Genomic DNA, 12,003 nt, shown 5'->3' on the forward strand with positions numbered 1-12,003 from the left:
TTAACATAATTTCTACCATGATTGTTGACTGCTTTTGCAAATACAAGCAATATGAATCCATTTGCTAAGATTTATGGCACAGAAAGGACTTATACCTGTATTATTCTTGAGTTTGCATGTTGTCAAAATGGCTGTAAACGAGATATTATATTTCCTGTCCGATTCTACTGTATGTAGTTGTAGCAATGACTTCAGATAAAATCAGAGACCAAAACAATGTATCTTAGAAATATTTTTTTATTTAAAAAATTAATAAAAAAGAGAGAGATTATCTCAATGAAATGAATGCAACTGCCTTTTTGGGTCTTTCACACATAGACATGCACATGCTTTCTAACAACTTCAGCTTCAGGGAAATTATAATGAACACATGATTAAAACAGGCTGCATTATAATGCAAATAATTGCTAGTCACTATCACTGTCATGTGTACCTATCCTGCTGCATCTTGTCTCCAGTCCTTGGCAACGACACCCCAAGTAGCATGCAATTCCCTTCTTCGCACATGAACAGTTTTTCTGGCAGCCTTTGATACAGCTACATGATATTGCCTTGTCCATTGATATAGGCCAGGCTGGCTCTGTAGATGGACAGGGGACTGCCTTCCCATGGCGGCAGCATGATATAGGCATCTATATCATGCTGCCACCCACCTCCTAGACCTTCCAGAGCTGTGGGTGAGAACAGAGCAGGATGCATATCTTCCTATCCATCACATGGTCTCAGCCCTTGGACTCGCACAGTGTCGTGCCCTGCCCTTTATTCACAGCCTGAGTGGCAGAGATACCACCAGCTATCCCTTTTTCACTGGAAAGAAGGCATGGTTCAAGACCAGCATGGGTCTAGATCTCCCTGCACTTCAGGAGTTTGGTGAAAATTCCTCTTATTCCCTCTCAGAGGATGTCAAGAATCAGGCTAGAGACCTCACGATAGCTGTATATGCATCAAAAGCTGACCATTCGGAGGACTTTGACCTGGCAAAGCTGAGAGTGTACAAGTTCCTAAATAACCGATCAACCCTGTTGAAGCTGCTGCCACCTACAGAAAATGCCTTTGGCCTGCACCTGAAAAGAGCTGCTCTTGCAGCCATAAGAGATAAAACTGGACACATCGCAAAGCCAGACATCCCTTGCTTCACTGAATATGGATGGTCTCTCAGTGATGGGAAGGCAGTCCCCTGTCCATCTACAGAGCCAGCCTGGCCTATATCAATGGACAAGGCAATATCATGTAGCTGTATCAAAGGCTGCCAGAAAAACTGTTCATGTGCCATCCATCCATCCATCCATCTTCAACCGCTTATCCGGAATCGGGTCGCGGGGGTAACGGTTCCAACTGAGACTTCCAGATTTCCTTATCCTGCGTAACTTCCTCCACTCCCTCTGGGAGTATACCGAGGCGTTCCCAGGCCAGTCTGGAGATATAATCCTTCCATCTGGTCTTAGGTCTGCCACGGGGTCTCCTCCCAGTGGGACGTGCATCGAGGACCTTCCTAGGAAGGCGCTCGGGGGGCATCCGTACTAGATGCCCGAACCACCTAAGCTGACTCCTTTCCAAGTGAAGGAGCAGCGGTTCTACTCCAAGTCTCTCTCGGGTGATTGAACTTCATGTGCGAAGAAGGGAATTGCATGCTACTTGGGGTGTCGTTGCCAAGGACTGGAGACAAGATGCAGCAGGATAGGTACACATGACAGTGATAGTGACTAGCAATTATTTGCATTATAATGCAGCCTGTTTTAATCATGTGTTCATTATAATTTCCCTGAAGCTGAAGTTGTTGGAAAGCATGTGCATGTCTATGTGTGAAAGACCCAAAAAGGCAGTTGCATTCATTTCATTGAGATAATCTCTCTCTTTTTTTATTAATTTTTTAAATAAAAAAATAATTTCTAAGATACATTGTTTTGGTCTCTGATTTTATCTGAAGTCATTGCTACAACTACATACAGTAGAATCGGACAGGAAATATAATATCTCGTTTACAGCCATTTTGACAACATGCAAACTCAAGAATAATACAGGTATAAGTCCTTTCTGTGCCATAAATCTTAGCAAATGGATTCATATTGCTTGTATTTGCAAAAGCAGTCAACAATCATGGTAGAAATGATGTTAAAGCTCTATTTTGGGAATCCACCATCTCGCAAATATGCACAATAAAGGTCCAGACACACCCAATAATAAAATTAGCTATTCCATTGAGTCTCCCATGGTCAGACACCATGAAATAGACACCAAGTTTGCGTTTCTAGCTCATCTGGTTCAGAAGTTAGAGGCAAAACCTATTTTCTGGGTCCTTACATTATGGCGGCCATATTGTGGCGGCCATATTGGATTTCATGGAAACTTGCAATACAAAAAATGTTCATATGTATACCATTGATCAACCTGTGAAGTTTCGTGGAAATATCCCTCAGTTTAAAATTTTTCCCTATTCACCCCCCATTAAAACTAATAGGGGCTAATATTGAGGCGGCCATATTGGAACTTTGCCGTACAAATTGACCGGGTTGTCCATATAGGTTGTGATCCTACTGGGTCATAGATAATATTTCTGGTGGACAACCTTTTATGTCGGGGCAAATGCAGGTTTCCTAAAAAAAAGGCTGGTTTGCCCCCTGGGTACTAGCTAATATGGATTTCTGTTAAGAGTTTTAAGAAGAGTAATAGTGTACTTAAAAAATCACACCCGTGTGAAGTGGAGCTGTGTGTGTGTGTGTGTGTGTGTGTGTGTGTGTGTGTGTGTGTGTGTGTGTGTGTGTGGATCATGTGTACCGTTTTTTGTGACATTTGAAGAAAATATGTAGGAAAAGGAGCAAAAAGTGTGTTTTGGAGAAAATTCAAGATGGCGGAAAATCTATCATGGCGCAAATGGGCGTGGCCTATATGGGGAGATGCGTCATGACCCAAGGAATCCAGGGAAAAAATATTTTTAATTGTCCGACCTACGGTTCAAGAGTTACAGGCCAAAACGTAAAGTGGGGTGTTATGGCGCCACCATGCGGCCAAATGACACAATTATTTTTTATTTAATCCTTGAAATCATTATGAACCTCCTCTCCAAGTCTTGAAACTCTAGCCCCTATGGTTTGCGAGAGACAAATAATTGAATGTGAGTTTTTGCAATTCCCATTATAAGTCAATGGGGAAAATTAATTCACTAATAAATTAATATCAATTAAACTATAGAACCTTTCTCTTAGAAAAGTAATAGCCCACGATTCCCGAGTAAGCCGGTCGATTTGACATATGGCGCGAGTGTGTGGTGGCAAAACTGTGGGACTAGTGGCGTGCCGAAGTTTAGGAAGTTCAGGCTACATACACACAGACAGACAGACACACAGACACACACACAGACCCACACGGCCACGTATAGGGAGCCTGTGCTTCACACAGCTCCAAAAATAGTAATAGAAATGAATGATAACATGCCTACTACTAGTCTACACGAGGGCGTGGCATTGCGATTGCGCATATTGCCTTTGGACCATTTGCGGCTTCATTCATAATTCAGTCCACAGTAGACCAGAGAGGAATGTGTCAAGTCATAGTGACTAGAATCGTTTCGAGAAACGAGCGATTCGAGCCTATCCTGATGCAAACTGCACTTTAGAGTGGGAAAATACAATGAAAAATATATTCATGAACATAATATCTGTAACATCCGATATTCTCTTCATCAATGTATCTTGAAAAATGAAAACATTGTTTTTAGTTTTTTTTTCATGCAAGCATGGTCGTAGCTGGCGATTGGACAAAGGTTGATAATTGTGATCATTGATTGGTGATTGATTGCATGGTGATTTGATGAGCTGCCAATGATCAAAGTGCATGCTGCGGTGTTTCCGCAAAGGGGAGGTTCTGTCTTCTGTAGTAGTGTGTGTGTCATAAAGCAGCAACATAGGCAGACAGGACAGGAGCACACCAGACTCTACACATACTGCACACTCCTGTCACAGTCAGCTGTCTGATCATCATCCAGAGAAATACATCATCATCATCATCATCATCATGGTTCGCGAAGTTGAAGACCTGGTGAGTGTTCATTTAGTTTATCTTTTATAATGCACGTTGGTGTAGGCTCTGGCAGCGCTGTCATTGTTTAGGAGTAGGCGCCAATTTATGCGTCCTTCCAGCCGGGAAAATTGATGTTTCTATTTCCAGAGTTGAGTGTGTGTTTAACAACAGTCTAGTCACCGTATCACAGGCGTAGTGTTGCCCACGTGGGACTGTGTATTTGTAATAACGCTGCCTGAATGTTGGACATTGCCGTTTTGGTGTGATGTGCCAACTGCCAGCAACCATGCGGGTCTGTTGGTCTGTTGACGGTGGGATATACGGGAGATTAGTGTTACACTGATATTCGCGACTTGTGGATTTATGTGACGCCAGGGGCCGCCAGTTGGCGAGGAGCGGCGTTTTATATATAGATAATATCCTATCAGCATTCTGTAATCTACTAATAAAGTACCATAATCTGTTAAACCAGCATGTTAAATTAAGTGGTGTTGTTATTTCATGTGCATTACACAAGTAAAACAATTTAATTAAGACGAGTTTAGCTGCCTTTAAGTCATAGCAACATCAAACACCAACCACATTTATACGCGCAAACATAAACCGAGTTATATAATGATTTAGGTCACCTATGTCTGTGTAACATTGCTGCTTCAGGGCATGGAATTCAACTTTTTGAAGGAATGGTCTGTTAATTATTATTTATATCCAGGCCCACATTTACAGGCCCCTCCAAAACACGCCAAGATAGATAACTGTCAGATAGTAACTATGGTAACAGAAACACTTGTAAATAAATGTATCCTGTTTCTGGAAGCATCTTGATGCCTGGTGGCTTCTTTAATTATGGTTAGGGCTAAATCAGAAATTAGCCTACAAAAACAAATATGTTGCTACATACTGTACATACTGTAAGCCCCTCCCAAACAGCAAAATGTGTTCCCGACCTGAATGGGTTAAAAAGTGTACATTTATATGTTTGGATACTGACTTTCACTCCACTACATAAAAGAAAAAATGCACATATTTACCTCCACTATATTTGTATATAAAAGTATTTAATTCTTCGACTGTCATCCTAGTTTGCAAACCTGTCACATTTTCTAAGATTGTATTGGGGTCTGCATGTCTCTGCATGGGCTTTTCATTTCAATAGAATAATTCAGCCTGCATTTTGATCAGAAATGCAGTGCACTACCTGTCTCTTTGTTTTTAGATTATTATTTCCCCCAAGGTCTGCCATCAATTTATACCACATCAATGGTTACAATGTGGTATAAAAAAATATGTTCCACTGTAAAACCTAATACAATTTAGTGCTTGTACTGTGTGCCGAGTTGGCGTGTGCAAGTATGCTGATTGCCATCTGCAATGGCATGCCTTGCAACCATGTGACATAATATTGTGACATCACCATTGACGTAGTTCTGTAAATGGACAGAATGTAAACTGTTGATCACCAAATAAGTAATACAGTAGCAATTGTGTTCTCAACTTGTCAACACAATGTTTACGTGTTTAATACTATGAATATTCTATATTGTTCCATATTTATGCTAGATAAAGCATTGTTTGCAAACTTGTATGAGCCAGAAAGAAGGTGTGTAAATACAGTATCATGTCAATGTCATGTCACAAATATAAGACAAATGTGAATTTGAAGGGGAATATATGACTGTGTGGATTGATGATCTGTCTCTATATTAATGTTTGACATTCTGTAGGACTCTTTCCATGCCATTCTGGCAGAAGCTGGGGACAAGCTAGTGGTGGTGGATTTTACAGCCACGTGGTGCGGCCCCTGCAAACAGATTGCCCCTCGCTTTAAGGTGAGTCTGCAGATGATTGTGATGATTGCAGAGTTGGAGCAAATCGATAGCATAGCCTGTTTTTAGATTTCATCAATGGTGTTGCATGGAAATGGCCAATTTACAAGCTTGACACACAGTGCAATGCGTTGTGAGCTGGTAGATGTGCTATTTCCCTATTTGAAAAATAATTTTGCTGATGCACACCCCAAAATTGGGAAGCCAGGTTGAAAGTTCATTTCATTATTATTGTCTCCACCAGCCGAAGGCTGAGGGGAGAGTATGTTTTCCCCTCCGTCCGTCCGTGCGTCCGTGCGTCCGTCCGTGCGTGCGTCCGTCCGTGTGTCCTCGCAGTTTGTGTGCAGCTAATCTCAGTCGCCGTTGGCCCGGTCGCTGCCAAAGTGAGCACACACATTCCCTGGATGCCAATCTAGAACCTCTGCCCTAAATTTTTCAAATGGGCTTTTTCTAGCGCCACCTAGTGGCCGATGTGTGTCCGTCCGTGTGTCCTCGCAGTTTGTGTGCAGCTAATCTCAGTCGCCGTTGGCCCGGTCGCTGCCAAAGTGAGCACACACATTCCCTGGATGCCAATCTAGAACCTCTGCCCTAAATTTTTCAAATGGGCCTTTTCTAGCGCCACCTAGTGGCCGATGTTTGCAAAACACATTTCTGTGCACTATTCTTACAGGTTTTGTCCAAAAATCCTACAAATCGGTAGGCAGTATCTCGACAGTCATGTGATCGACACGGATCTGTTCGATTTTGCATATTCCATCCTGATTGGCTAAGATTGGCTTCCAAAGTTTGTAGGATTGCGTGCGTCCTCGCAGTTTGTGAGCAGCTAATCTCAGTCGCCGTTGGCCCGGTCGCTGCCAAAGTGAGCACACACATTCCCTGGATGCCAAACTAGAACCTCTGCCCTAAATTTTTTAAATGGGCCTTTTCTAGCGCCACCTAGTGGCCGATGTTTGCAAAACATATTTCTGTGCACTATTCTTACAGATTTTGTCCAAAAATCCTACAAATCGGTAGGCAGTATCTCGACAGTCATGTGATCGACACGGATCTTTCCGATTTGGCATATTCCATCCTGATTGGCTAAGATTGGCTTCCAAAGTTTGTAGGATTGAGCCGTTTTGAACAAAATGCCTCAAATCACAAACGCAAAGTGCAATTATCATGAAATCGCGCACACACGTTCCCACTAGGCCGAGGAAGAAATGCCACGTATTCTTTTTTAAATCAGCCTCATGGTGGCGCTATAACAGGCTGATTTGTGGTTTTACCTATAACTCCACCGATCAGTTCACAAGGACGCACGGTCTGGTGGAGACCTGTGCTCGGAAGAGCACTGCTTCTAGTTACTTCTCTTTTTAGTTCACTCATCCTGTGTCATCCAGCTTTGAATGATGTTGATGCAAGGTTGTGTATTTTGCACGCCACTTGAGGCCTGTGTTGCCAGCTGTACTTCCAGTATTATGCAGGGCCTTTTGCCAAGTGGGTGGTGTTATCAGCTGGGGGATGGGGCAGGTCCTCCACTGAGATGACTGTTGGCCAGGTAACCTTTTTGGCAACCCGGTCCCAGTTCACGTACTGTAATAAACAGCCTGGGAAATCCAGATGATGCCTGCTTTAAATGAAAACCTCTGTAGAGAGAATCCCTTGACATTATTTGACCAGGGAATTGTTTGAATTTGTTATGAAAATATTTATACATATAAATAATATACAGTAGTGTTTTGCAATCAGATCTTCGTGCCTCTTTTTTTACTTGGTCAGATAAAACATCTACTGTATATCATCAACCAATTCCATGCTGATTTCTCCTATAGGAATTGGCAGAAAAAGCTGAGAACAAGAATGTAGTGTTCCTGAAGGTCGATGTGGACGAGGCAGCGGTAAGTCAATATGTTTAACAGCCTTAATACAACAACATTAAGGCAAGAAATCAGTTGCTCAACACGAATGAATTTAATCATTTACAACATATAGTTTAGTCTTAGTTTCTTTTCTGTGGGTGCATGGGCGCAGCACAGCAAGATAATTTCCGTTTCTTGCTATTCACAGTGATATGCATATTTACAAGAATAGTGAAGTGATTCACCTCTTGCAACATTTACAAGTGCAATGGATTTAACAGAAAGGGGAAGGTGGCAGCAGGTCAGCAGGAGGCTAATGTTACTGTATAAAGGGTCTAATTTGGTTACACTCTGAGCTATAGTCATCCTTATCATCCTTGCAGTTTAATATAATGGCTTTCTAACACCAGGAATTACACATGGGAGACATCCTCACAAAGAGAGGATACAAAATACAAATATAAAACGATAACAGGTGGCCGTTTTGTTACTGTTGCTATGTCTGTAAATTGAGTGCCAAGGACTTACGTCGTAAACAAGACACGTAAAAGGCCTTATTCGGGATGTTCCTCTTGGGCAGGATGTCTAACTGTACCTGTGCCGTGCTGCATCTCAAATGTGACTACTCTACTTGTGATGTAATATTCATTGTGACTAATAATATATTCATTCAATCAAACAAAACATTTAGAACTAGCTTTTCTACAAGCTTACAACTCGTCACAGCTTGTAGATCTACTATCTTCACGCACAAAAATGTTAATCGTTCATTATTTGTAATTGAGGCAAAAGTTTTCAATAATCGTCATATTGATTTGAAGTCATATAGCCCAGCCCTAGCAGTGATTACACATAACCATTTGGTATAGCGTCAGCCGCCTTGGAAGTTGGATATGACGGGTACTAAAAATAACCTGCGTTAGTACCTGGTAATAACGGAAAGACAAAAAAGGAGGGTAGATACTTCATTTTCCCTCAACAATGTCATCACCACTTCCCCATAGAGCACTTATTTACTACCTAGACATTGTTTCACTAGCTTTTTACTTCTAAAAATGTGGAAGTGAACGCAACAGCGAATGCACATGATAAGAAGAACTTAATACTGGCCATGCCTCCAAGGTGAAAGGTCTTGGTCGTAATTAATGTCTGACAAGCATTTTCACCGTCTCTCTCTCTTCTCCCCTCTCAGGACGTGGCTGCAGAATGTAAGATCAATTGTATGCCCACATTCCAGTTCTACAAGAATGGAAAGATGGTAAGCTCTTTAGTTACAGTATGTGTTCAGGAATAACTAGTCTCGCAAGACAGACTGTTGCCTAGCTTTGAAAATTATCAGAACAGAAGATAAAATGGATGTGACACCTCTTCTCCAGTTCTGTTTCGTCTTCAGTTTTTGTTAACACACGTTTAAACGGCTTTCTCGAAACTGCACACACAAAACTGAACACTGCACACACAAAATGCTAAAAATTACACTCCCTTTGCAAGATGACCCTTTGTCATCAAATCTCTTAACTGTTCACAAAGTGGAACCAAGCATTTACAGGACATTGAAGTGCAAAATTTAAAACGCATTCATAGAAATGGAACACACCATATGATATGAATGACAAGGAGACTGGAGAATGAGGTGTTTCTCCTTTTGTAAAACAGTGTAGGGCAACTATTTTCATAGTCAAACATAAAACAGCACACACATATGCAGACAAAAACGTTTTATTTCGGTATATAATTTCACACCTGCGGTTCCTGTCTGCCCAGAGGGCCTCATCTACTGTACATCAGGTCCAAGCAGTGTTAGAAGAAACGCCTCGAGTGACGCATGAAGCAGTGACAGGCCTCAACACTGACACATACACCTTCCACCTACAAGCTGAAAAGAACTCAGTGGGATTCAGGAAAGGAGAATTCAGTTTTTCATTTCAATTACATTTTATTAAAGTGTCAAATCATAACAAGTTATCTCAAGACACTTTACATAGGCTACAGAGCAGAGACCCACCCGAGCAAAGACCTCATGGTAGAAGAAAAAAAAACGTATCTGGAGGAAACGTCAGGACAGACCCAGGGTCTAGGGTGGGTGGCCATCTGCCTCGACCGTGTCGTGGCAGAATAAGGTGGAAGGTATAGAACAGACAAATGTGGGTGGTCATGGAACCACTCGCACACTTGAGCAGCGCTGTGGAAGCTAACATTGTCCCAAGATGACAACGTTGCTCACCAGACCTGATTGTTTGGAGATTTGAATATTTGGGTGTTGTAGGTTGACTTTAGACCTGATGAAGACGCCGAAGGGCGTCGAAACGCTGTTGATTTTATAATAAAGATTCAACTTTGGGAGCGAGCCACCAGTGTGCGGTCTTCATCTTCTTTTTCATGTTGTAGGTTGATCCATTGAGATTTTACGTGAGACTTTTGTGCAACAACTGAACATTATGTGTAGTGTTTGGACAACAAGGTGATGTGTAATTGACATCAGAGTGTAAAGGAGGAAAGGCAGATAAAGGAGTGTGAAGTAGTGACAAATTGGGTCGATGATCAGGTACATGAAGTGAAGTGTGTGCAATCTGTGCAGAATTTTCTCTTTGTGTGTTAACAATGGTGAAAAACTGTAAAGATGTGCAAATTTGTCGTAATATGAATCAAAATTATCGAAGCATATATAGCTTGCAGCTTATCAGAAATGGAAATTCTGATATAAAATGTAAAGATATTTATTTTTTGTAAACAGAAATGACAAACAGACGAATATAATTGTATAATCCCTTAATGCATATTGTCTTTTTTAGGTTGAGGAGTTCTCTGGGGCCAATTACGACAAGCTGGTGGAGAAAGTGGCAGCTCTACGTTCTTGAGAGAAAGCCTTTTATTTCCACTCATCCCAATGCACCTATACTCAACTGTATAAAGAGGAACGGGAGCCAACACTCTTCCCCACAGAACCCCTTGAGAAGTTCCACGGCAATAATCCTCTGGACCCCAACACGATGTCTTAAATATTTCTAAATCACTGTTTGTTTTTCTGTATGTGAACATTGGTTATGGTTTTATTAAAATATATATATATATATTCTGAATGGGTGGGTGCACGTTATCCCCCCTCTCTACCCTCAGGTTCCCAACGTTCTGCTGTCCCATTTGAATGGAGGGAAAAAACATTTTAGTCCTGTTTTATGTCTCGGAGAGAATTTATGTTTTTCTCCTCTGTATATCATGATTTTTCCTTGTTTGGTGGATTTAATAAATGAAAATAAGTAACAGACCTAATGCTTTTGCTTTTCATGCGTGAATTCTGTTAATTTGGCACTGCAGCTTGCATTATGAACACATTTTAATTGAAAGTGTATTTAGTACAATATAAATGCCTATCTGCATGGTAATGCTTGTATGCCAGGTGTGCTAAAGCTCAAATGGGGGTACGTGTACCCCTAGGGGTACACGGAGGTACTGCAGGGGTACTCGGAAAATGCCCTCAAAAAGGAGAACTAGTATAAATCATGCTTGTTCATAGTTAAATAATTAACTACAATTGAATTAGGAAGGTAAAAAAAAATGTACTTTGATGTTTAATGAAGACACATGGAGAAACTTGATACGAGCCTGAGTTGTTAACCCAAATTACATTGGACCAGGCAACTGGGATGTATTTTAAAGTTGTTTGGAAGTTATTGACATGAAAACTTGACTGAAATGTTATGACCACAGTGTTAAAAACGAGAAAGGGAGGCACCGTTTGAAACTAATTTCTTATTTGTTATTTTATATCCTTGAAATAGGGGGTTATCATAGCATCATATACCACTATTTATTTATATTTAAATTGCAGTTTTATAAGCAAAATGTTGTTGCCGGGTAAAGGGGGTACTTGGATTCAGAAATCATGGAAAGGGGGTACTCAAGCCAAAAAAGATTGAGAAACACTGTGCTAAACAACTTGTCAACAAGTGAATGGCAATATTCATTTCTTGGTGCTAAAGGAAAATGTAGACATCAAGAAGGAGTTGTTTACTGAGGTCACAGTGACTATGCACAACTTATCCCCACCAGAACCCAATTTACATTTCTCTGAAACAAGAGGGCAGGAAATGTTTATCAATAATTAAATTTTCCTTTCAGCCTGAGCATTAGGACTGGCCATTATGCTCCTGGCATCTTTGTTCATATTGAATGTACTCTACTGGAAAAAGGTAAAAGCCAAAGACTCCTCAGCATTCACCACTTAGTGAATAGGATTCTGACTGGTTAGAGCAGCGGTTCTCAACCTGTGGGTCGGGACCCCCAGGGGGGTCTCCAGTTATTTAGCTAAATGTTAACAT

General features: G+C 41.2%; 1 protein-coding gene across 1 annotated transcript; it reads left to right on the forward strand.

The window, feature by feature from the left end:
* The first annotated feature begins 3,882 nt into the window (after positions 1-3,882).
* Positions 3,883-10,947, forward strand: txnb (thioredoxin b). Its single transcript, XM_080742149.1, has 5 exons — positions 3,883-4,035; positions 5,742-5,846; positions 7,658-7,723; positions 8,877-8,942; positions 10,477-10,947. Exons 1-5 carry the CDS (start codon positions 4,012-4,014, stop codon positions 10,540-10,542), a joined length of 327 nt encoding a protein of 108 aa, XP_080598275.1. The 5' UTR covers positions 3,883-4,011; the 3' UTR covers positions 10,543-10,947.
* Positions 10,948-12,003: the final 1,056 nt, after the last annotated feature.

Source organism: Nannobrachium achirus, assembly GCF_963921795.1.
Source record: "Nannobrachium achirus genome assembly, chromosome: 14".
Lineage (NCBI taxonomy): Eukaryota > Metazoa > Chordata > Actinopteri > Myctophiformes > Myctophidae > Nannobrachium > Nannobrachium achirus.

Coding starts and splice junctions, on each gene's coding strand:
- txnb (XM_080742149.1), top strand. CDS start 4,012: ATGGTTCGCGAAGTTGAAGACCTG. Junction 4,036..5,741: donor TTCGCGAAGTTGAAGACCTG/GTGAGTGTTCAT, acceptor GACATTCTGTAG/GACTCTTTCCATGCCATTCT. Junction 7,724..8,876: donor TCGATGTGGACGAGGCAGCG/GTAAGTCAATAT, acceptor CTCCCCTCTCAG/GACGTGGCTGCAGAATGTAA.